Source organism: Zophobas morio, unplaced genomic scaffold (assembly GCF_036711695.1).
Source record: "Zophobas morio isolate AGI-343-1 ecotype UQ-CSIRO unplaced genomic scaffold, CSIRO_AGI_Zmor_V1 ptg000044l, whole genome shotgun sequence".
Taxonomy (NCBI): Eukaryota; Metazoa; Arthropoda; class Insecta; order Coleoptera; family Tenebrionidae; genus Zophobas; species Zophobas morio.
In genome coordinates, this window is record NW_026972149.1 from 3,103,162 (window position 1) to 3,130,972 (window position 27,811).

The 27,811-nt window shown below is 34.2% G+C and overlaps 1 protein-coding gene and 1 long non-coding RNA gene across 6 annotated transcripts; one reads left to right on the forward strand and one right to left on the reverse strand.

Moving 5' to 3' along the window:
• On the reverse strand, positions 1–26,881 carry LOC135141802 (solute carrier organic anion transporter family member 74D). 5 transcript variants are annotated; one of them, XM_064073258.1, is made up of 9 exons: positions 26,770–26,881; positions 8,123–9,029; positions 4,736–4,876; positions 4,552–4,680; positions 4,103–4,267; positions 3,928–4,053; positions 3,399–3,465; positions 2,803–3,347; positions 1–2,750 (listed from the first exon to the last, which is right to left on the reverse strand). In XM_064073258.1, the coding sequence occupies exons 2-9, from the start codon at positions 8,991–8,993 to the stop codon at positions 2,590–2,592; spliced, it is 2,205 nt and encodes a 734-aa protein (XP_063929328.1). In that variant the 5' UTR covers positions 8,994–9,029; positions 26,770–26,881; the 3' UTR covers positions 1–2,589. The 5 variants fall into 5 exon arrangements, with proteins under 5 accessions (XP_063929328.1, XP_063929327.1, XP_063929329.1 ...); XM_064073257.1 differs by lacking the exon at positions 26,770–26,881 and adding an exon at positions 26,060–26,149; XM_064073259.1 differs by lacking the exon at positions 26,770–26,881 and adding an exon at positions 11,962–12,153.
• On the forward strand, positions 25,900–26,257 carry LOC135141804 (uncharacterized). The gene is made up of 2 exons (XR_010282424.1): positions 25,900–26,041; positions 26,097–26,257. It is a non-coding gene; the product is annotated as an uncharacterized LOC135141804 (long non-coding RNA).
• Positions 26,882–27,811: the final 930 nt, after the last annotated feature.

Genomic DNA, 27,811 nt, shown 5'->3' on the forward strand with positions numbered 1-27,811 from the left:
TTTGTATTTAATGAATATATTTTGCATAGGTACACTTATGTAAAATCGTTACATTTAAAACTCATCACTCTGTGTTCATTAATGATGAACATAATGTATACATATACTACAGTTTGAATAAAATTAGGTGAACATGATAGTGACATTCTTCATACAAAATTGCACAGTTTAACAGTGGTGTATGAATGTGAGCTAATCACAGATTAAAATGCTTGAGCCTTATAAAGAAATATTCACAACAGAATTGTTATAACAACAGTTTAAAGTTAAGTATCAACAAAACTGAAACAAAATAAAAGTAACCCTGAAGAAGACAACATAAGTATATTATGGCAGTACTAAATACACAAATACGGATAATGCTTAAGGATTCTGCCAATTATTGTCGAAACTATATGAAGTTTTGTGTTTGTAGGTGGTTACTTAACTTAAGGTAAAATTATATTAATGCACATGTGATGTTGAACAAATATATGTACAATATAACTTTGTAACATCATTAAAACGATAATAAATAAGCCTTCTAGTTATTCTATACCCGTATTTTGATTTGTTTCCTAGAAATATATAAGAAAATGAAACAATATTTTTGTAACAGTTACAAAAATTGTATAAACAACGAGTAAAGCTTGAACAGGAAGAATATTGATACCTTGCTTCTAGTTCTTTCTGTTGCAACACAAAAAATTGATGTGTATGCTGGCCATTAATATAAACAACTTTGTTTTAGTCTATTTTGATTTTAATATATCATCAGTCATTTCTTAATGTAAAAAGCGCTATATAAATTTGTGGTGAATTTGACCTCAAATTACTACTGTCAAGTACTTAAAAATCAAATTGAAAATTTGAAATTTGGTACTAGTTTCGTAATACGGCAACAATAGTTGGTACTTAATTACAACTATAATATACATAATATTTCACAATCTACAAATCAACAAACACAAAAGCTTCAATTATTACAATAATATGTTATAAATAAAGAAAAAATTACAATCAAAGAATACCAAATTACTGAGCGTATGGCACACAAACAAATTGATAAAAATGTACGGCATTGTAAAACTATACAAAATTAAAAATAATAATGGTAACTTAAAACTAATATAAAAAAATATACAATTACAGTGTTTTCACTTATTCTAAATTGGTAATAGCATAGAATTCTACAAGGATCGAGTATTGAAAATAAGCTTAAATAATTAAAAAAATATTTACAAACCAAGAATAGGAAAGTAAGACATAGGTAGTAGATATTAAGTATCACAGTTTATGAATCAGATCTTAAAATTTGATAATGTTTAAAAATCATGCAGAATAAATTGGATGTTGTATTGTAAATTCTGTATAAAATTTGCTAAAATTCCAAACGTATAAAATTGTTAAAATAAAATCTTGTCCTTATTTACACTCGTAGCAAATATAAGTTTTCTTTCCATTATGTACAAAATCTTTATAAAAATGTTCAAAGCTGCCGTTACAAAAATTTCAGTCGCATTATAAAATTCTATTTTCTCAGAAAAAACAGTTAGTTTAGACTGTCACGAATAACCTAACTGCGAATTCTCTGACTGATTACACAGTCGAACAATTTTAGAAAAAATTCTTGTTACAAGCATTCTGAAAGGTTATTTTGTGCTGAATAACTATCTAATCAGACATTATGTCTACGTCGTTAAAAAAAATTTGAAATGCATAATGGGTATAAATACTTATTTAGTACTGCCGACTGCATACTCCATACAAACTGCAGAAACATATGAGAATATTCAAAGTTCCACAAATTATGTTTCATTTAAATTTCTTTACTGATAATCTTTTTATCGAGACATCAAGAAAATCGGAGAAATATTTAAGATAAACACGGAAGTATACATTCTTTCCGAATGCATGAGGTTTTTTAGAGATTCAGATCGTTGTACATATTCGAGGCAGGTTAAATATTCATAGACGTAATTAAATATCTGTCGACAAAAATCTGTGGAACATTTTTTTAGTGCTTCTTGCGCGTTTTTCTATGCAAAATTAGAATTCACTTAATTTTTTCTAATTGTTCATCGGACGACAATAAAAATTTAATTTTTTTTTGACGTCATGGGTATATTATCTCTTTTTAAGAGTTGTTCAGTACACAATTACCTTTCCGACCATGTTTAGAAAATATATGTAACAAAAACACTGTTCTACTGTGTTATCAGTACGCGGAATTCTATCTCACCGCTGCAATCCCCCAATTGAGTAAGGTGTGTTTTACGGCGAGTAGCGGAGACTCTTTGATCCGGTCCACAAGGTCGTAGCCAGTGCGTCGCTAGGAGTGTTTACAATTAGGAAATAAACTGCATCTATATTACTATATTCCTTCAAATAATAATATTCGATACCCTTTTTAATTTTTCAATCACAGGACTACAGATTTGTGATCTTGAAATGTTGATCTAGTCCAAAAGAAAAATATATTTGTAATAAAAGTATCGACGCGACAGCACTGGATCTAGCGTATGAGATATAATTCCGCGCCTTGGTAATTATAGAAATTTCACAGAGGTTTCAAAACTTTGTTGGTGGGTCCTCCACCTTCAGCGTTTGCTATTGAGGTATAGCGACGGGTTCTGTTAATGATTTCTTCGTCATCGAAGTCAGTTCTTCCTCTAAAGGTACTTGCTCGTCTACAAAATTTATGCTTCCTGCTTTATACCATACTATCACATCAACGAAAAATGCGCACAATAAAATCGCCCCAGTGGTTCCTAAAACCAAATATCGTTATATCAAACGCCCAACTAAAACCTCACCACGAACCATGGTAAAACATCCTAAAAATATTCGAGTCGTATAAACCACAGGCCCCCTTTTCTCCGCATGCCATTTTCCAAACCAAGCACGCGGAGTCCACAACCGCCCCATAAACTATGGGACAAGGAACATTCCCAAACAAACCAATGGCGAACTGAATCAAACCTAACGCCATTGCTTTATCCCTCGGATCCACGCATCTTAAAATCAACAACATAGATCCCACTTCTGACGTAGAATGTATAAAAACAAAAATGGAGAACAATATTATGTACCACGTAAAATTCGGACACTGAACGTCACAGTATCCTATTGTGGCATTTCCATTAAAAATGCTGTCAGGTAACCTTATAGTAACGTTATCGGTTTCATTCGAAACGCACAGACAGTTGGAATATTCAACAATTTTTCCTTCTTTTTCAGTGTAATTCCTACACCCGGCATGACACGGCGATAAGTAAGTTTTTCCATCTTGGCCGCAAATCGGCGAGAACTTGTCTTCGTTGCATTCACACGTCGTCTTGTTGCAATCTAAATTAAAAGTGGCAAATCTAAAAATCATAATTTAATAGAAGATCCTGCTTGCGGGATGGTTTTTTTACTCGTGGCGGGTTTGAATTCCTGCTAAATCATCCATTGGACAGCCAATGAACATAAGAATACCCATTCCTGGAACAATTTTATTACGAAATTAATTTCGCGATCATAGATGACTTGCATATTAGCTATGCTTGAAGTGCAAAGAACTACATGTGACAGAGGATGTAAGTATAAATCAATTCTGACGTTCCAAAACAAATTATCTTTCTTTTTGTAAAAGTACCTTTGAAACTAGTAAAATATCATTTCTTCACAAACTAAAGATCCATCAAGACAGCGTAAAACTTAGTTTGGATGAAAAAGAAAATTAAGATTGAGATTTACCGAAACATTGTCAAGCTAGAATGAATTTAATCTCACAGAAAACAAGTTTCTTAGAGGTAAAAATAGCACTTTTATTTTTGTAAGATTTAATGTGAGTTAGTGACAGTATGATGTCCACAGTGCAGTCAAGGAATATTTGTATTGCCACCCAAATTATCTTCTAACAGATCCTTAAAATGTGAGTAAAAAAATAAAACAAAAATGTACCGAAAGCGTAAATAATGGCCGTAAAGGCAATCCATGCTGCCACGAATCTTGCGTTGGGTTTGACTCGTAAAATGAAAACACCACTAACTATGATGCCTACTCCCATCACCAGGATTCCTCCAACTCCTAAAACGGTAACAGTTATCACTAAATACAATTTATGAGTGTTATTGACCTGATATCATATTGGCAGACGGTGTTGGTAATCTGAATTGAGATTCTAAATATTTAGGCAAAAATGTATACAGTCCGGCTATTGGGAGAATATGTAGAACGCTGCTAGCGGTTCTAAACATCAAAATATCATTTTTTAACAACCGCTTCACTGTTTTTGGAAAGTCTGAAAAAAAAAAGGAGCAATTAATATCGAAGATAACCACTAGAAGATATAACATATCAAAATATTTACACTCATAGTGTATACAATAATTGATATCGAGTGGCACGTTCCACTAGTATTGAATTACTTCGACTATCAAATAACTCAAGCAGCTGCTGCAAAACTATCAATCCTTGCCTTATTTACGAAATAAATTAAGCGAAAACGTTTGCCCGAAAATTTTCACACCTCCACACACATTGTTGATCAAAAGATCAACGACCTTACTTTTCCAAATAAATTACCTCTTATACTAGGATGTTTTCGCCCAGGTTGATGTATCCTAGGAGTGGGTTTAGCACTTTTCAGTCTTTTTGGGAAGGCAAACATGGCAAAACTTGCCAGCATTAACAAACCAGAAATTAAAACTAACCCTAAAACGTACACAAAACGTATACATTTTTGCATTTCGGTTTCAGAGTCACTTACCTAACCACCAAGCCCCGACCCATCTGGGATCGGTAGTGTCAATTTTTGGATCAACAGACAAATCGGCGTAAACGCTTGTACATAGGGATCCAACGATAAAACCTAAAGCTGGACCCAAAATTCGAACCCCTATCGTTATTGCTGAAATTACATTAAAATTATTTTATGGTTACTTTATTATCGGTCATTGTTTACTTTAAACCAAGTGCGATTTTCTTAGAAAAAAGTAAACCTGTGTCAACGACCTTTCGTTTACTTTACGATATGGAATTTTTTCAATGAAACGGTTGCTATACGATGCAGCGATCTAATAATCTAAGCCTGAGATAATCTTCATTCATAAACATATTTTAGTTATGAAACATTACTTTTCGGCGTATTTAAAATAACTTTTACTATAACTTTTGTAAGTTACGTTGTTCGGACCTTTCGAAGATTTATTGTATGACCGCTGACGGCTTATATAATACCATAATTAATTATCCATATGTTTTGCAGGAACTTAAGATGCATGGTGTTTATACGCATAAATAAAATCCATTTACAATTTTTTAATTTGCATAAACGTTGATTTTATAAGATTTCCATATCCATGAATTTGAGAACCGAGAAAATAATAATAGCTATTCTCACATTAATTTCTGCACTAATTAAGGAAACATCCGGTGCAAGAACGCTCATTTTTTTTGTTGAAAAGAGAAATTTTGACATTTTTTGCCATATATATCTTTATTACACATAATATATTCAAATGTAACGTTATGTCTTTCACAAGGAAAAAATAATTTTATCAGCATAATTATGTCTTCAATGAGGTACCCATAAATCGTGTTGATTCATTCAAAGATCTTGGTATTTTATTTGGCCAGAAATTTTACTTCGTGGATCATATATCAGACATATTAGCTAAATCATACAAAACTTATTGTTTCGTTTATAGAAATTGTAAAGATCGGTTTTAATTCTTCTTTTGCTAAGGTCCAGGCTGGAGTACGGCATAGTGGTTTGGTATCCCATATATAACATTCATGTGAATCATTTGGAAACACTACAGATTCTTCAATCTAACCACACTGCATACTATGCGTTCTTCATTTCTTGTATAACCTAGTTCACTTTCGGATCGACTGCTCGTATCTTCTGCATAAATTAAACTAATGTCTTAGTTAGGTCACCAATGGCACTAATGTCCGATCTAGCTAACAACACAAATTGTGTGTGCGTAATTTAATTTAAGTCCATAGCTGCAATTTCAAAAACTGTTCTTTAAGAATGATTGATCTTTTTTTCTTCATTTCATCATAGAATTTCTTAATTTTTAGTTTTTTTTAAATTTTTATTATTGTATCCTGTTGGAAAAATAAAAAAAAAAATGAACTGATTATGTTATTCGAAGTGTTGTACTGCAACTATTGTTACTGTGTATTATGACTAAAACACTTTTTTAGTTCAGGCTTTTGTGTATAATGTCAAAATTGATATCATGTATTGTCAAAAAGTTTGAGATTTTTGACAAGTGACAATCTGAGGCTAAGCACGACACACGTACCTTCTAGATCCATTACTTACATCGCAAAAAGATATACCGAGTGTCCGACCATTCACATGGTAGACGAAAACATTAAAATTTCTTTTTTTTTTGCGTCTTGTAAAACCCAAACGTATAGCCAGAAGAAATAATGACACTGGATTTTAAGAATTCAGGGTTATTTGGGGAGAAGGCAATTTAACTTGCAACGTTACTAACAAAAATAGAAAGGAATTAGATAGAATACGAAGAAATCGACAGATTTCTCACATTCAAATAAATTTCACCTAGTGCAGTGTTAAAAAAATCTTAGCGTCATAAAAACAGCATAAATAACTGCGTGCACAACCGCCTTTGCTACATGAATAATCATAAGAAATTAAGTACAAAAAAAAGTTGATTTAATGGAGCATTTTAAACGTAATAAAATATGCGGTAACGCCCCATAAATAAATTATAATACCCTAAAACAAGACAAGTAAAAAGTTGTATGTAAAATATTTTTTTTAAATACTTATAACTCATTTCTTTAAAATACCACGTTATTACTTTTGTAATAAACATCTAAGTATGTATGCAAAAGTATTAACGATACACCATTTAAAGAAGTGTAAATTTAATAACTTACGGACCAACGACGTGGTAAACAGTTTTAGGTTTTAACAATTTAATGTTAATTTGGTCTAAATTTAAATTTTTATTTTACTTACCTTTCACATCTGTCACCCTATATACTTTACGAAGATTTTCTTCTCTTTATTTTTTTAGTTATATATATTTTATCTTATTTCTTATCGGGATAAAAGATATTTTCGAGAGGTTGTAATTAAGTACTATTATCATTTTAGAAAAATTATCATTTATGCAGACTGTATGATTTGCCGCTTCGCTAAAACGGGAACTATAGTCAAAGTGACGTTTCGTACTCGTTTATGTTACCTTAAAAGTGGGCGGCAACTACGAATTTTAGATTTACGGAGGCAGTTTAATGTGACAATTATTTATAGACACTCTGTATTATACAGCGGTTATGTAATCCATCGGAATATTTATACATTTCGGTGGAAACGACAGAAGTGCATTGGATACCGTAATTAGTATCAGTCAAAAATTTTTAGAAATTGAAATTTATTAGGTATTTAAGTGTACAATCTATCACGATGATTAATGTTTATAGATTTAGAAAGTCATTTGCTTTTTTAATAGATCGCTCAAATTCGAAAAATCTCTCCTTTAAATATTTATATTTCAAAATAGGTGATTCGTTTTCTTGTGATATAGTTAACGTAAAGACAAGAATTAATCAAAATTTTGTTATCGTATTTCTTATGAACTGTTTACATATATACAGAATAATGTATGATAATTTTTAAAAATATGTGTCTGAGTCGCAGACTGGAACCAAACGGGGCTGTAATCTGTTTTGTAAATTTCTTATTCAGAGTAGATAGTAACTAATGTAAACCAATACGCACAAACAAGAATCGTATTAAAATGTATATAGATTTAGTAGGTACATGTATCGTGCAGTACTTAATTAAAGAATAAAATATTTGTGATAAACCTTGACATTCATGTATTTTATTCTTTGATATTAAAATTTATTGTTATTAATTGTTGCTTTCGTTCTATTAATCGCCATTGTAAATATTTTTAGTTCAGATGTCCTTTAGATAAATTTGACATTGACATTGAACAATTTAGGTACTTTAACAATTACACAATAAAATAGGACCTACTCCAAACTTTTACACAATGGATTTTGGCGGCCGCCATAAATAACCGTAATTGGCAAATTAAAATTTCACCATCAACTCTTTCAACTAATTCAAAAGACGGTTTATTAGGAGATGACTCACCGAAATAGAGGGGCGATTCCTTGCTCGCGACGTTGTCATCGATGTAAGGAATACCTAAAGTGTACACCGCCGTCTGACCCATGCCCACCCCCAACAAACTAATAAAAAAGATCGCAAGTACGATTTTCGTCACGGAAGGCTGGATTCGATGTTCGGTATCGATCTCCTCTTGACACGTCTGCAGAATATTGGAAACGCTGGTCATCTGCATGGTGTGTCCATGCACGCTGTCGTTACCCCAAGAGTTTCTATGTGGGTCATCCAACGAACTAGGAAGTCTGCACACATTTGGGTCCTTCGTGATACCGGTGAGATCATTGGCGCTTATCAGCTGCCTTCCGTAAATAAAATGCGGTAAGGAACAAGTAAACGAAGACACTGCGAATAAAACCATACCCCACGCGATCCATTTGGGTCTGTGTCCCTGCCCCCCGTAATAAGTCAGAAGCAACGAGGACCCAATCTGCCCTATCTCGGTAGCGCTCATGATAATCCCCGTAATTTTCGACTGAATTTGAAAAAGTTTTTCTATCGTCGTTATCGCGCTGACGAAATACGTGTGATACATCCCTTGCAAGACCCAGGCAATACAAAAAACTATAAGGAACGCTTGCTTCGACGCAAACATCTGTAGCCACTGGGGGGCGAACGGTCCTAACCCACACTCTGTATCGCTATCGTTTTTAAAATCACCCTCACTAACAAAACACTGCGATGGATACACTTCGTTCTGGTTTGTCAAGGCTGTTTGTTCTTCGGGAATATCGTCGACGCCTAACCGGGTGTTACCATTTGAAGGACCATTGTTGTTGCTTTGTTTCTCTTCGGTCCACATGGTGCCGTTTGCCAGGTGACTGGTACCGTTTGACATTTTGATTCGGGGCTTTTTCCGAGTCTATCGCTGCCTCTGGAATAGCACAAACGTTAATACGAAAAAGTACCAAACAAGTCTCCACAATAGACAGAAACAACAATTTCGAATTGTTAAAAATTGCTCGTAAACTAAAATAGCTATTATCTTTTTCCGAAAAGGCATGCATATGCATTCGTTCAAAGAACATACAGTGAATGACTTGCTTTTTACGGTTACTATTACATTTTGGTGCTGTTTTATATGCAACGTTGCAGCCAATATAACACGAGGTAATAAGTAAGTATACATTAAAGCATTTTTTAGATGGGCATCTGATGATTATATGACCAACGCGTTTTGGCTAATTAGTCGGAAAGCCGACACAAAAGGATTAATTTGTTAATTTCTTGATCGGTTGATAACTGCCAAATTCCTAGAAGTAAATTACTTGTTGTCATCTTAAAACAAACAGGTCACGACGAATCTTGATGAAATGGCCAGACTTCAGACATTTAGGAATTTCGAGAACTAATTTTAAGAGTCGTTAATTCGCGTCACCACTATTTAGTTCCTCCGATTCTTTCCTTACACCCGACACACGTATTTAAATGCAACGATTCCTTTTTACTCTTACCCAGATTTTCAAAAAACTTTTTCCTGTAACGCACTACAGAAGCTGGAATTTCGAAATTCCAAAGTGGTTACAGCGAAGCTACGCTGGAAATTGCCTAAATATCAATTAGATTAGTTATACTGCAGTTTTAAGCCACCGTGACTTTATTACCCTATAGCGGCGAATGACGACAAAATTGGTTTAAAATTAGATTCTGGCCGTTCTTCGAGCGTTTGCTTGTAACAGACGTGTTGGAGGTGGCAGGAAACGTATAGAAACTGTCTGAGAAGTGCATTTCCTGAGTTTTCGATTAGCTATGGCGAGACTACATGGATTAGAGCATTGGAAATAACGCAAACTTTCGCGTTTCTAGATTATTTAGTCTTCTAGGAGATTTTTTTAAACTAAAATATCATATTTGACGTTTCTGTTTAACATATGGAATATGGATTATTTATTCGAGGTTAAAAATGGGTACGTGTTTGCTCCAATTTTTAATTCGCTTTTAACTGGAAGCGCCTGGAGCCTCAACTGGTTAAATTAATTCTTAAATTTGTTATTATTATTATTTATCAATCGGCGGCTTTGAAAGTACCGTTAGCTGCAACACCAACCACACGTTTTAATTAGTATAGAAAAAAAATCAAACACCGCCGACTTTTTACAACAACATAAACTTAAAAATGTAGTGTTCTGCTAAACTAAATACAAAGTATACATTTTAGGGAAGTAGTTGTGCCAACAAAAGAAATTCACATACACCAACTTCCGGTACCGGCAGACTATTTAGTGCCCAATAAAAAGCCATATGTTGATGGTCATTTATTCACTGATGACAGACATTATATTTTTTTACTATGAACAAAGAATCACACAACATAGACCGATCCTCTTGTTTATATTAAGCAATCCTTAAATTGTCAAACAACCACAGTTTTTTGTGTCACATTTGCAATGTTATTTGTCTGTGGCGGCAATGAAATTCGCGAAAGGTGAAAATATTATTATTGATAACCCAATTTTCGGTGCATTTCTTCTTTGCACGACGGTACACTTTCGGTTCGAATTTAATGTACATCCGCCGCAAAGACTTGGTACCGCTCGGTCATAGAAAAATTACAATAAACTTATCTCTTTTTAGTATTGCTATTTTTATGCAGTGGATTTACCTGAGTCGAAATTAATAGGAATGAATCAGCAAAACGATCTCCCGAACTAAGGATTACATGACAAACTAAAGGAACGAACGTACATACGAGCTTCGAATTGTTGTCACCCCTCTATCTGAAGATAAAACTTCATTTATTGAAGTGGGTCGTTGTAAAATTAAGACCCGATTAAAATAGGCAGTCGCCGCGTCTATAGTTCCCCTGACACGAGATGTAGAATGATATATGCTACCAATTTATAATAGTTTAAATCACTAAAAACTTAATGATGTAAGTGGATTAAAGGTCAACGGCATCACTGGAATAAAATTTATGTATATAGGTTAAACGAGGGTATGTGATTGGTACATTAGAAAAAAAAAGGCTATTTGACATGTGCAACGTCGATAGTTAGAATACTAAATATATCAGAGGTGATGTGGTTGCAGAGAATACTAAAATACATGCGCCGCATTCCTTTACAGCGGGAGTAAATAAAATGATAAAACCTGACAAGACGGGATGAGTTCGTATTATCCACAGAGGCGGAGGTTAAATTTGGTCACAATTTATTTAGATGAACGAAAACGAGCTTTTACTGGGTCACAGCAGCTAATAACCAAAAGTTTTGTCTTTTCCTTTAACTTCGCAACTTGTTCACCTTGACATCTCTATACCTACACCTAATTAGTTTTTTGATTGGCGTCAAAATTTTACGGTTCGTTTGTAAAATTTTTCTACCGAAAGAAAATTATGTCAAAATAATTAAGTTCATGTACCACAACAATTTGACACGTGTTTCGGTATAATCAATACTATTATCTGTTGTTTTGGTGCGGACTTAATTGCTTTAACATAGTTCAAAACATGTTTCCATGCATAATACCACCCAGCGACAGTCTTTCAAATCTTTATTATTAGATCAAGTTGAACACCGACGATTCACCCTTACTAAATTACCCTCAAAGACTACTATTTATGAAAAAAAAAACGTGTCTAAATTTTACATATAGGTATATTGATCCGAGGCGAATCTATTTTTTCGGCATTCTGCACCGGAGATGACTCTTTTGCGTGCCGCCTATGTGAAGTCCGCAAAGCCCGCGAAAGTGGAAAAACGAAACACACCGAATCAAGTTTTCTTAATCGGAGAAAGGGGAATGTGGTTTCGTTTTCGACCGGAGAGAGAGAAAGGTGGTAAGACTGTCGTCTCACCTGTTCATACGTGAAAATCATGACGAGGGATAAGTTGCGCACGTCGGATGACAACTAAAAGTCCACAAGTGCGCTGATGGTGACGACGAAAGCGAAACGTCACTAGACTAGAACAGAGGCGTAGTGAAGCAGCACACTTTCTCCACACTTTACAGCACTCTCCGCAACCAGGGCTTGCCAAACACTGCGCGGACCGGCATAGAGGCGGCGCGGGACTGATTAGCATAACCGAATATTTGCACAGGGACGGACCAGCACCTCCACAGACGGTTTTCTCACATGCAGGCAAAATTTTCCAGCACCTGGTACCAGCTCGACCACGTAAATGGTACCCACGAAACGACCGCTACAATCCCGCCGCTGCGCCTGTGGTTTTATTCAGAGCAACGAGCAGTTTTTACCTGCCCATACAGGAAAATATTGAAGTGATGCGACCAGTTGAGTCATGTTACCGTATACACGGAAACGATTACACCAGTCGGCTTGTAAAACTACAGGGATCGATAATGTTCAAAAGGTTATTGACAGGACCATATATGTACACCATTTGAGCAAAAACTTAAGTCGCCCTAAAGCTGCATCAGTACTTTTTGTATACTACAAACCGTTTTCACAACTTAACGGTTAACACAGCCTTTTGTAGCATCGGCGAAAATGGTCAAGGAGTGCATAACCTCTCATAACAATTAAAAAAATGTTAATTATACGCAAACAAACGCGTGTGCATTAGTAATAAGTGTGGTTTACCGCAATTCGGTTACAGGTACTAAACGAAGACACAACTTTTACAGCGCAGTGCGCAAGTGTGACTCAACGAATTAAGATATGTCTCAAACTGAATAACGGTAAAACATGTACGGCCTTCTGCGTACTGACTTAAAACACATTATTCGATTTCAATCGATTTAGGTACCAGCCACAAATTACTTCCGTAAATCAGAATTGACTGCGATTTTCAAACTTCAGTTAGCATGAATGTCAGTATTATGGCATAAACTGGTTTTAGGGTTAAGATTAATCGTCTCCTTAACATGCAAACATGTGCGGATGAAATTTAATGTCAAAGGTAACCAAGACGGCGTATCAGAATTTCACAATACTAGTCACTTTGACGACGGAATTGCACCCATTTCTCACTCGCTCGTGAGAAATAAGCTCATAAATCAAACATGTGAGAAAACGTCAATGTCACGTAAAGCCGAGAAAACAAATTAAATCTGAATAATAAAAAGTAGGACACATGACTTAAGTCACCAGCTTGTGCTTAAGTGGTAAATGATTATTAAAAACTGGCGGTCTCGTGTGGGCTAAAGCCGGTTCTGTGTGCGGGCATCTGACCGAGGAGGATGTAGGTTATCTCCGTATTGTTCTTATTTCTTAGTCGGGTTCAGATTAAACCAAATTAAAACCGTCATGTTTGCGCCTTCACTCATTCTTAACACAAATTAACAATGGTGATTATATGTACCTCGCAACAATGACTTGCTACCCAGACTAGAAAATCTATCATAAAAATATACGATCAAAAGCAATTAAGAAGCATAAATTACCTCTTCAGTTGGTCGAAAACGACGTCCTTGCCAGTGGCGTAGTCAAGGGCCTCTCTAGGGTGTTTGGTCTAATCGGTGGAAAATAAAACAATACTATTTTCAAATGCTAATACCAAATTTCATATTTAAATGAGATGCAAGTTCCGGGCTGCATCTACGCCAAATTTATTTATCATTTTAATGTAACCTTTCAGCAATCGATTTAAATCGGACTCGGAGCCGATTTAAAATTTATTGGTTACCTCCGTCGAACATCTTGACCTGAGAATTTGTTGAATTATGGATAGAGTTCATTAGATATTCAAACCTAAGTGATCGACTATAATAGTTACGAAACAAAAAGAACGACGCAGACCACCGCTAGTGATAGCCTGAAATAATGTATGCTCCAGATTGACAATGTAACCAACAACACATTTAGTTCTATCAAAAGTTGTACGTGCTAACAAGTTGGTAAAACTGTGCAATGACAATGACATTAGCATTAGACAATTTTCTTTGGTTATCAACCGAGAAAAGAACTCATAAAGTGGAAAAAAAAAACACCTTAAACACCATTAATGTCCATAAAAAGCTAGGGTCATTGTCATTAAATACCTTAAAATGGTAGTGAAACAATTTTACAATTTTTGTCATGATTATTAACCAATAATATCGGTAGTTCTCCGAATACCACGAAATTTGGTGTAGATATATCTCTCTCGCTCTTGCACACACCTCTCTATTGTCTGATTGTTATTATTGCAGATGAGTTTGCGTTGGTTACATCTAGGAATATAATAACAGCCTTTACTTGTTATGTGATGTGGGTAATAAGAGCTTTACCAGTTTTCAAATTTAATCCATCACCAATAATAATAATAATAATAATGATAATATATAAGTTTTCATTGTTCAGCGTCTTTGTGCACATAACCAGATGCATCAAAGTAGATAGAGCATGAACATGTACCATGACACAGACTAGAATATGTAATAAGAGTAAAAGTGCAAATAAAATCTCTCCCATTGAAATCTCCTGCAGTGTAAATATTACAGACTCAATTACAAGTTTCTACAATTTAGTAAAAACTGTCATGGTGGCATATTTTTCAGTAGATGCACCCACCGTCGTCTTCAACAACTTTACATCATCAAAGTCGGTCAGCAACATTTTCACTTTCCATAACAACACAATTACAATGTTAATGCAAATGCTAACTGAAAAATCATCGGTAAGTAGACATCGTAGGTTTAAATAATACATACCCATTGTGGTGTAAATTGTCAGTCAAGCAACAACAACATGAAATTTTTACAAAAATTGATACACAAGGGTACCAACTACATTACAATACACGTACCAGTACCTTCATACAAGCAAACATTTTTTTGAGTGTTAGTGGTTCACACCACCATGGACATACACTATTTTGGTCTATAATTCTGAATAGGATTTGCGAACGTCCTTCGCAAAATTTTTTCACAAGGGAAAATTTTTAGAGGTCTTTGAAGGTTTCTTAAATTAGTATGCTCCTTAATATTTAATTTAATCCAGGTGTTCCATTTATGAAACAAAAAAATGCCATTTCCGGCGAAACCAGAAGTTACATTTGACCTTGCTTGGTCGAAATATAGGTAACTCGTCGAAGAAATCGACCAACCTATTTTAAGCAAAAAACTAACTCGCTTCATTACACTGCGTAGAGCCCTAGCTTGAACTCTGGCCTTCGCATTTATGAAAACGCTTTTAATCAGCGGACCATACCAGAGATTACTCATAATACGGTTGTTCCAAATGTGTCACACCAAATTCACCTGAAAACGACCGTCGTAAAAATGAAGCGACGAAAAATTTAGACAAACAGCTGTTAAAATAATGTAAATGTACTTAGTTATCACGCTACACGCATCAAAGCGTCAAAATATCAAAATGTTTTATATATGCAAAATTATGGAAATAAGGAGTCTACCTTTTCTTTTTTTCGGTTTAATGGTTCTTAGTTCTGGGAATTGTTACGAAGCAGTATGTGCGTCACGTTTAAAAATTAGAAGAACGGAAATGCTGAAGGATTCCATTCATTAAAATACAAAAGGCACGTTTGGACCATCGTGCAAATTTATTTTTAGGTGATAATTTAGAAAAATATTTGCCTAATGAGAGAATATTTAAGTCGCACATGCAAAAAATAAGTAGATGCTAAGCACGAAGTGTGAAGATTCAAACCTATGGATTATCATTTCAACAAATTAAAAAACGAATGACATATTTTAAGCATTATGCGCACGTCTGTCCGACACAAAGAACCACGAAAATTATAAAGAATAACAAAAAGAGAGAGAAAAAATACACGTACACACATACAAAATTAACACAATATCTAGCAAGTATTGACAGGATAGTAACGATAAGAACATTGAGACAAGTGTCCGATAACTATCAATCATCCCGACAACTTTATCTGGCGGTCTTACCTTCTAGATATACTAAGTATATAGTGTGTATTGCGCGTAGCGCACGTGTGCAATAACATTTCGTATCAATTGTGCATAGTCATTAAATTTGTAATACCTAAGGTGACTATATGAATAATTTAGACAGAAAATTTAAAAACTTTACTTTAACGTATGAAACTAATGCAGTGTAATAATAACAAATGTTTATTCATTAAGTTGGCTATGACTTTACATGAAAACATCACTTTTTAAATAGGGTTACATAAATTTGACATCTAGCTTGACACAGAATAGAAAAAATACAAGCAATAATAAACAATGCACGAGCAGTAGTGATAGAATGTGCACAGAAGGAAAGAAAATAGAAGGTCAGCATGCTAAGGTGAAAGGTTCTGTGGAAAAAGAATTTGAAAGAAAGATATGACAAATGGTGCAACGACACAGGAGTGGGAGGAACAGAGTGCTTGAACTACTACAAATAGTGTCATGGTTATGATGTTGGAAGAATGTCAGACAAATGCAAACAGGTGTAAGAGACTACAACATAAAAGTTTGAATCTTGACATGCGCATAAAGGAAATAATGAAAAGTTGACAAGAGTGACGCTAAAAATAGAACATAAAGTAAAATAATGTTACGTGTGGTTAATAAAAATCAAAAAACTGTTGCATAGAAAAATATAAAACGTATGAATAGGACCTTAACAAGTGTGCGAATTATTTAGCACAAAAGTGGGCGGAAAGTGTAGGTACACACGTGAGACAGTATTATTTCAAATCTAGGTGTCTCATCGTCAAAATAAACCCATGATTTAATAGGAACAACAAATTAACTAACTCTGTTCCATTGTCAGAAAATGAATGTTATGAGGTTATGACACAGCAAAAATTTTTTGCGTTGCACCAGCTGGTGCAATTTTGTCCTTTCCTTAATAATAGGTTTCCGAACTTCAAGACTCGTCATACGCAAATAATGGCCACATTTAAGAAATTTTACGTAAATTAAGTATCGTATACTTTTCGGTGTCCTTGAATTTTTTCTTCCACTTTGAACTGTCCTAGGACACCTTTCGGATAGTTAGAAGGTTAACACTATCACGAATTGTTACTCATCTCGAATTTCACGGACGTTTTCAATTAAAACTAAATTAAAGTGCCTTTAGTTGATTTTGAAGAGTGAAAGTGATGTATTATTGTATGTAAGTTTGGCCGGTTTTCAATTCACTTTAAAGTTCCTATACGCAATCGTACTGTTGGCTGTTGATTTGAGCCTTGACACTAAACTTCATCCTCTTAATACTGTTAATATTCTAAATGACATTATTGTTCAATTGTTTATTACGTCTAGACTTCTTATTTATTTTTATACTAAGAAACGTACATCTGGACCTTCCGACCAGAAAAATGATCAGATTGCATTATTTACGGTTGGGAACCGAGTCCGTCTAAACTGCAGATTATCGATCTCGGTAGAAGGTTAGCAACAATAGTAAATCTACAAAAACTGGATCAAATGGATGGGAATGAAGTTTCGTTAGATCATTAAACTAGATTAAACTTTATTCGGCGGTGTAATATGTTTTTTGTGATAGCTGGAGAATATTCGCGTATTCGGCATCAGCCACGGTTATATCCATGTAATGTTGTTTTCACTATTGTCTATTTATGACGACAAAGAACTTCAAGGACAACCGAACTATTTAAATTTACTAATAAAAGAATCGGATAAAAAAGTACCTTAAATTGATGGGTATAGAATACTTTTCACACGACGAGAACAAAATACTGATGCAACATTTTACCACAATGTGGTAGAATCACGGTTAATTTTATAAATAATCCAAAGGTAGTCAGGACCTTGGGCTAATGATTGTTTACATTATCACAATCGTAAACAATTTGACCAAAATTGGTTTACCGGAAGTACGTTTTTAACAACTTAAAAACACTTGTCGTTACCGTGCGGTGTTCTCATTGATGATTAATTATACAATGTTCCATTTTTACAATTAATCATTAAATAAACTGGACCAATTAACTGCCGCCCCACAAAGTATAGCTTTATCTTCTCTTTGTTTAAATTTTCCACTTCCGGTTTTATTAAGAAGCAACATTAAGCAATAGACCCAAATATTTGCCTTCCCTTATCAAAAACCACAGACATATTTTTATTTTTGCACAGCATGTAAAAATGTCCCACATATTATCATTTTTACACTCCCTGTATGCTGAATGTCTCCATCTAGGTTCTCTACATATTTACCGTAGAAAATAGTGAGAACCTTGACACAATTATATTAACTGCGACTAGAATGTAGCAGCAGCATGTTGTATAATGGAGCTTTTTTGAAAAAAATCACAACGATCGACCGACAGATTTACAGAACTTAATGGACAGTGCACTTGCATAATATTTGTACTCGCCCATTTCCGACGTAAAACTCGTGTAGAGAACTACGTGTCATTATGTAGTAAAATACGGGGAACTCAAAATTACTTCCCTCCGTACTTACTTAACATGTGACTTAACGTCGGCGCTAAACGGCGACGTAGTTAACTATCCACATTTTAGAGCATTTATAAAAGAGTCTTCACTGTCGACACTTTTGTGTCAAAGCAACCGGGAAAGACTAGAAAAATATGTAAACAAACATGTTACGAAAGCTTATTTAAATTTTACACCGCCACTTAAACGCGCTCTTATAAATTGTTCGGCAGCTTATTTTGAAGACGGTTCTTGTATATTAATATTTGTTTAACATACTAGTGTGTCTAATTTATCATAGTATTACATGACTAACGTTGACACTAGCTTTCGGCCGTCTGTATACAACGTCTACACTAAACATAATGCACATTGTTACAGTCGCTTAAAAATATCGCTGGGTTACTTTACAATTTTAATTAGATGTATAATAGACACCTTCTAATGCGACGATGAACTAGATGGAAGTGAATGGTTCTAAACACAGAAAATGAGCATCGTTAATTAAAATCGACAGTTCACACATATAATCAGACAAAATCTTATCTACAAAGTGAGTTATGTTGGCTTATAGAACAATGATATTTTAAATTCCATAAAACGTCATAGCTCGTCTGATTCTCAAATTACAGCGTGTCTATAAATTTAAAAAACACCTATGGAAAAATACAATCTACAATAATGTGCAGGTGCTATAGGTTATGTTATAAATCACTGTCAGAAGTGCCGAATAATAACTCGTTGACATTGAAAATTTACTATCAACTTGTCAGACACTATTCTATTTATTTACTACACATAATTTTCTACAAATTTAAAACACATTTCATAAAAATTTTATGAGTTCTTTTCAAGACCGTTTGAACTTTACAATTACTGACGCTTGTTGCGTAATTATTACTAAATTTGGTGCCAACCGCTTCAGTTTTGCCAACATATTGCAATCAGTGGTAGTTTTTAATTTATAAATAGATAATTCCAAAGTCTAGTACCTTTCAACCGATTTAAATAAGCACGTTTGAATATTATTAACATTAAAATAATTACTGTAATATAACCTTCGTTGAAACTGCCATAAATATAGATGTATAATAAAGCACATTAGATTCTTAAAATTATAGGTACAAAATGCTAAACGAACTCGTATTGATCGTTACTAAACATTTAGTTCAAACAATATTAAAACCATTTTTAGTTACACCTAATTTAAATTCACAAGTCGACGTTTCACAAATTCAAACCAGCAGCACAGTCTCGATAATCCAACATGTCATAACATGAACATCAAAAACGTGAACGTGTCATTTGATTCAGTCATTCTAAAACATTAACAACCCAGTGCCAACTTCCGTTTTTTCAAAATTTGACAATATTGTTTTCTAGCCGGTTTTACAAAGCCCCATACCGATTGAAATTAAATTTAAACTACTACGTTTTTAAAGAAATTCTTGATATTTTAATGGTGTCAAATAGCCAAAGATGTCAAATTGTTGTTTATTTGAGTGACATTGTGGGTTCGAGTATCTCCCATTATTGAAACACAATATTCCCAGAAGTCGGGTAGTATTTGACATTTAACCTTTCAGTATCACATCAGCTTGATAAGAATTATCATCTACAAGATGTCGCCGCATACTACCCTCTTGACATATTATTATATAAAAGATAAGCTAAGGTTATACAATCAGCCACTTCATCGTTTATGATAAAAATGTGTTTGTTTAATGGCGGCTATCAGGGTTTCCTGAGATGTTTACAAATGTGAAGTGTCCTACAGCGTTAAATGTCAAATTGGCGTAATCTTTTAATTTTATCACAACAACTATTAATATGAACGAATTTTGTTTTCGAGTTTGATAAATTACCCCAAGAGTTTTGCTAGGGACACAAAGTGGTTAATGCAAAGATCATTTTCTGTAACCAACTTTGTTGCCTTTGTTAGGGACGGTAGAAATGTCCTAAAATATATCATTTCTACTGGAGAATGTTCCTTTAAATTAATGTGGCGAGAATGTATGTCATCACTACACACTACACTAAGTTATGCATGATTTGTCCTTTAAGCTTGAAACAGGTCTTACCCAGACGGCCATAAAGCAGTTTATTCGTCTGTTGGGGTAATTCTCAGATACTCTAAAATCGTCTCAAAGATAACTGCCATATTTGTTATCCTGACACGGGTCGACAAGTTGGAAAGTTTATTCAACAGTCAACCATATTACCCGCAAAATCTACCAATAACGTATACACACCTATGGTCCATATCTCTACCCGAGCTATTGCATTAGCAGCATTGCCGATACTAATAAAAATAAATAGTATATTTTATTGCTCATTTATTTATATTTATTGTTGATATTTTGTATTCGTATTACAAAATGTCCATTATACTCACTTTCTATAACAGGATTAGAGTCTTACTAGTCATGTTTACATAAAAATTAATCTGTTCTATACGTAAATTTGCAGGGAAAACCAAACCATTCACCTCGTCTAGATTTGGCCATTGTAAAGTACCTCAGCATTAAATTTGTCGCCGAGGACGTTTCACTTTGAGCATTTTAAGAGAAGCGTACATTATTTTTATCGTTATTTAATGAGTGAAAAACTGCGCAAACTCATAACTAAGTACCACAAAATTATCCCACAAACGATATAAAAATTCCTATGGTCTAAATCCTATAAGATTACATTTTATCGTATGAGCAACAAACTTCTAAATGAGAGATATGCCTACCTGTTTGTTTGAATCGGTGTTGTAATATGACCCTATAACTTAACAATTATCTACACTTATTCCCTAGTGTTTTGACAGTGTGACATGTTTGAACTGGAACCGGTTTCACACTCGACTTCGCCACTTTTACAATGCCGAATTTTATGAATAATTTGACAGGTGTATAGTTTAAATCTAACTCTAAACTCGTTCCGTTCGCTCTTCTTCCAGCATTTGTAATTTTCATGGTTTTATTGCAAAAAATTAAGTCACGGTTGGATAACATCCATCCATATTACAACTAGTTGTTACTTGAGATCTGACGGAGAGCAACGTAAAAATCCGATGTAATTATAGAACTTCATAGCAGAATTGATGTTTTGTATTTCCTAGTGGATGCCTACGACTTTATAATCAAATTGAAGCTTTATAAAAAGCTCCGACAATCTTGAAACAGATTGCATCTCGATTTTTATGGAAACTGTAGTGCAGAAATAAGAAGTGCTATTAGAAAAGTTAATGAAGACAGTTACGGCTTACACTTGAATGATTCATAATTATTCTCCTAAATAACGGTTTGTTATTGTGAGCATTTTACAATAATGTAGGATGGAATCAAAATGCAAACATGCATTTTTCCTGATGCAAAAACGAACAGCTCAATAGAATAGACGATACCCAATTCGCATATTTATTCACTAAGTATATTTATGTACCTGCTGTTATATAACATGCCGTAAATGATTTTATTAACGAGTTGATCAACCTCGCTGTTTGTGAAAACCAGAACATATATTACAAAAATATTTCTCTATGAACCTCACGTCGAGCAAAAAATGGTTGATTATAGAAAATTTGTTACAAGTAAATAAGTGTGCCACAAATGAGAACATGAAACTAATTTGTAAGAAGTAAAAGTACTGACGTTTTTTAAACTTATTTATTTGTACCTGGGACTACTTTGAAGTTGGAGATCCCAAAATAACATAACCAAACTGTTGACCTACTATGGGGCCAATCAACTTTCGCTACTATAAATGGAAAGCGTTTATCACAAAAATAAACTATACTTTGTTCGCCTTTTTTCAGTCATAAAAAATCTTATCTTTCACACGATTAACCTTCCCATAAGGATTTTCTTACAAGCTGACACTTCGTTTAGCAAAGTACAAGAGAAATCTAAATTATAGAAAATTTCTCTCTAAAAAAACACAAAACAAAAAAATACAAAAAAACAAAATCATAATTTCCTTGAAACTTATCCACATTCCGGTAGTCAAGAAAAGTTCGCTTTTAAGCAGTACTCAAACGATCGTGTTTTTTTTAAGTGACGTCATACTAATATAGAAATATTAATCGATTTAAATTGGGTTACTCACACAGACTTTATTTGCGAGTGTCCAATATATTTATGGAAGTTAAGCACTCGGCGAAAGTAGAAATAAAAATAAAAATTATTTTTTATTTGCTTGCTTATGCAGTTGTTACCTTAATAACCTCATAAAATCGAATTTTTCTCTACGTGCTTAACCTGAATCGTGTCTTTCTTTTACCCGAAACGTCAATTCCAGTAACTAATTTATTTACTTAATTACAATTTACAACGCCTGTTAACACTGTAGGGCCATTTCAACCACACCTATAATTAGCTACTTTTAACAAGATGCGCCATTTTCGACGACCGTACTGACTTTCGACTTGATTAAAACGTTTTATGTTGATATTGGCGATTTTACATCTGACAATCGATAATGACGTACGCAATTAGAGTGCCACCCGTTTAAACGAGGCCTTAGAAAGTTTTGGCGATGACGAATTTAGAAAATAATGTGACAGCTACAAAACACTTAGAGGACACAATAAAAATAAAAAAAGATAATCGACTTTTTCAGCCAAGTTTACCGAAATAGTTTGAAATGTACAAAATATCACATATTTACGAGTACATCTATTGCAAAAGTACATTTTCGTCAATACTTAAATTCCAAGGTTGGTCTAGAACGATGGCGTCCCATTAAGAAACAAGAAATGTAAAATCATTTTTTTACGAGAGTTCTATGACATTTTTATTTAAAAATACTAATTCCACCCGAAAAGTGTCCTTGATACTATTAATAATCATTGTTAAAATATTAGAAACTTTTTTGACATTATAAGACCACATCAACCTGCACAAAAATCTAAATTTAAAAAGTTTTATTCGCGTAAAAGCATATAAATATCGTCAGATTTATTTTTAATATACAGCCAAGTGCATTTGCATCATTTCAATTTGCACAGAAAGAAGTTTAAATATAGGTGGAAATCGTTTCTCGATCTGTTTTTATTTTTAAAATCGGTACAGTTTTTTTAAATATAAATGCCAAGGATAAAGCGAAGTCACTTTTCACTGTAAAAATACAACAGATGTTTTCTAATAATAAAGGAGTCTGAGGAACACTAAGTAATAAGGCTAAGCTCGACTATTTTCATAAACAAACCGAAAACTGATCTCTGATATTTAACTCGTGGTACTTCGTTCGTGTCACATAACCTACGTCGCTTAAAATATTTACTATTTACACAGAAATAAGTTAAACAGCTGATAAATAAAATACAGATGCTCATGTTTATGAAAAGTAAGTGATTTTGACTTCGAAAAAGTTTTGATTCATTGTTGGAACGAAAAACTGAAACAACGGATTGACATTCTTTTTTGACATCAAGAAAGTGCACGTGATTAAACTAGGTTTTTCCACCGACCATTAATTTGGGTCAACGTCTACTGTCAAAATAACGTTATTATTAGGCACAGAGCTATTAAATTACAAAATCATTCGGTACTATAACTGTGGAAAACTAAAACTTTACCCAACGACGATATTTTTTTCAACGAAAAAACTAATAATAATAAATATTTCAAAAAATCAACACTTTTTTTACATTTATTTAATAATAATAGGTAAAAGACACTTATTACTATGTGAATAACATGACATTTAATTTAAATTCTATTATTTGTATAATATAAAGGAATGTGACAAGTAAAAAACTAGCAGTCATCGTAAAAGCAGAAGTTACTAAACCGGTTACGTTTCTGTTTTTTCCTGAGATACACAAAATCCAGAAAATCATAAATTATTGCAGATTTTGCTCAGACTGTTTCGTACTTCATTAAAAATGACAACATTAAAATCATGTTTGGAATAAATCCTAGGACTTTTATTGTTTATTTTAAAAAGTTTGTAGTTATAATTGAAAAATTCAAATAACGGGAAGAAACTGATTCAGAGTAGCCTCTGGCTGACACAAAATGACGTGTCTATTTTCCAAAAAATTACGGTTTAATCAAATTACTCGCAACAGTGAATGTTTTAATTATGTATAACACGAAATATTTATTGATCACTTAAAATCAAATTCGTTGACACTACATCTAAAATGATATTTTTATACCGAAATTCACAAATGACGATAAGATCTCCTGCGATGGAAATTTGTTTGATTATATCACAGTACAACGAAACAAACAACCTTCTTAATAAGCAGTTGGTTCGAAAATGTAATTTCAGCTAAATAATAAGTGGTCGCACTACCTTTCGATCTTTCGTTTACGTTACGGAAGCCAACTAATCAATTTCGTTGCTTAGCAACCCAGTCCGTTAGTTTTAAAATTAACCATAACCTACGTTAATTACTTTGAAATATATTTGTTAACGAACTGATCCCTTAAGTATTTCTGTATTATGTAAGTTTCATTTACAAAGCGAACTGGAAGTAAAAATTCGGTACTTTTCAAATTCTTAGAATAAAGAAACTTTGACCTAGTTCTCACAAAGTTGAAAGCCCTTATCCCTTTGTATTTGAAACGGTATTATTCCCACGTTAAGGGGTGTTACTAGTTGGTACTTAATAGTTTGTATAGTGTGAAATTGTATAAAAAACTAGGAAAAAATGAACATAGGATTCTTTTATCTCAACAAATTTGAAAACCGATCGCCTAATACCAGCATAACGTTTTAAACACAAAACATGTTTACACGGTGCATAATTTACACATTATTTTCTATACGAATATTGTTTGTTGAAATAGTTTTGACCTGTAACATTCTAAATATATTAAATCTTACTAAACAAAGTGTTAATTTTTAAATTCTAAACTCACAAAAAGGCACACATAATGTGATAGAACGCCTAATATCGTATTTTATTGTCGTTTTAATTCCAATCGCAACCAAAACAAAGCGCCGCAGTCATGTGACAAGAGGACTATTCTTGTACCACCATATACATCTACGAGTATTTTAAATTCTTTTAACGTGCTGGGGGTGTCAAAAAGGGAGTCGTTCGATCTCTGTTAAATGGGTCACACATGTGCATTTGTTACACACGTGTAAAGCCGAGATAATACTCTCTATTAGCATAATAGGTCATCACTCATCACGTGACCGCAGTGACGCAACGAACTACCCTATGAAAGTAACATCACACTCCATTTAGCGCACATGTAAAAATAAACGAGTATTGTGTTAAATTTTTAACTTTCGTTTTTACATTATTGAATCGATTTTTAATAGTGTACATTATTTATAAGATTTATCGGAAGTGGTGCTATATGACTATCAATGAGAAAAACAAATCGCCGTAACTATTTGATGTTTTCACACTATTTGGAATAGTTAGAATATACAAATAGATAAAAAAAAAGTAACTATTCATATCTGTTATTACTCAGATTAACCAAATGTTGACTATCATCAGTGAATAAACAAGGTGAAAAATGTAAATAGTCTGATAGCCGTAATGCAATGGCGGAAAATTGATTAATCACTTGCGTCGGAGGTAAATAAAGGATGTTTTGTTTACATTGAGTTAGTAGGGGTGAGTGGGGTACCCCACCCAAATTAAAAGTGGTATAATGACAGGTAGTCACAGATACATACGTTCATAGCTAAAGACATCTATATTCTATATCCTTAGGGGCCGAGTCGAGGTAATCGAAAAAACTGTTCAATCACTGAAATACCGGAGCTAGAGCCGTGTGTACGTAAAACACATGGTAGAAGTATACAGTATGATGTAAACACGATCACATCACCAGTGCCGAAACAGTCGAAACTCCAACCAGACAGACGACAGACTACTAGACCCCGTTCATTCAGTTAGGCATCAGCCCAGTGCCAGTCGGATTCCATCGAAACGAAAGCGAAGGGAGAGAGTTAGAGCCAGAGAGCGACCGCGACGCGGAATCAACAATATGCGAGAAATTCTTCAGATCGCCATACGGCGACGAGACGAGCGGTTTTTTGCAGCCATACGAGCTGCAGATCGATCTTTTATGCCTGCTGTTATATAATATTGCGATTCTATATTGCAGGAGTGCTGTTCACTACAGCCGACACAAAGCACGCGCACTCATTTTCTTTTTTAACTCACGCGTGTACCACTACGTTTTTCCACGCACGCCCGGAACGTTGATAATGCACGACCACCGTGACCCGCACCACGCACCCCATCTTCGGCTGTATGGGCCTTGAGACCTTGTTACCACGACATGTATGTGCTATGATCCAGCACGCGTTAAGGACATCGCTCAATACGACATCCACCGATTCCGGCAGGGCGAGCCACTCACTAGTTCTACATTACTTACGCGTATACCGTACAAGAGGCAGATCTTGGATAGAATTCCTCTAGGTCCTTGGACTACCAGGAAACAACATGAAAATTATTGATTACACGTACCCATGGTTATCGAAACCGCACATCTGTCGTATCTATCAAAACAACTCTTATTTTATTCATCGTAGTATTATCAGAATTATCACTTATCAGTTATACTAGTTCTAGCACCAACCAACAATTTCACTATACCAGCAGCATCTGTTTGATAATGTATTGTCAACGCAAATAAAGAACATGAAACCAAAACTTATTACCGATAATATATGTAATTAAGTTGCTCCTCAAAGGTACTACTTGCTGACGGAACGAGTAGGTGGGGTCAAGAAAGAAAAAAGGGCACTTGCCCTCTCTGACCTTCGGTTGAGATACAACACTTAAAGAGTATTCCGGAGGATGGGTTTCATTACAACCCGTCTGCGAACAAAGATTGCCATAGAAGTATTCTGCCTCTATCCTACAAGACATATATCGTCCACATTTACATCTATTCTGCACCCATACTGCCATAGAAGAATAAACAAAAATCTACCATTACTGCTAGAAAAATTTCCTTCCTTTAAGTTAGTCCACACTATACATAGTACAATCCAGTTTAACTGTTTTAAATTAGTTCATAAGTACGTGTAACCCAACTTACGAACAATTTACATTTTTGACAATAGAACCCCGATCACGTATCAAGTAATGCTCTCACCGTCGGACAACTCTCAGTTTCCGGTCGTCAGAGACTTCACAAGTTTATAAATCGTTCAAGAAACAACTTAAACTACGTCATGTATCCAAAAACCGAATTACAAACGAAACACTGGCAGAGAAAAATTTATGGCGGGTACACCGGACACCGAGAAATGAAGGTCATGCGATGGTGAGAGTGGTTTTTATAGTGACATCTATTTCTTTATTTTGACTTACTGTATATAATTATAGGACTCTCATGTAACGTTCTACGGAAAATACGTGTAGTCAAGAAAATTTGTAAACGGGTTATCCGCGGACGTGAATTAAGAGAT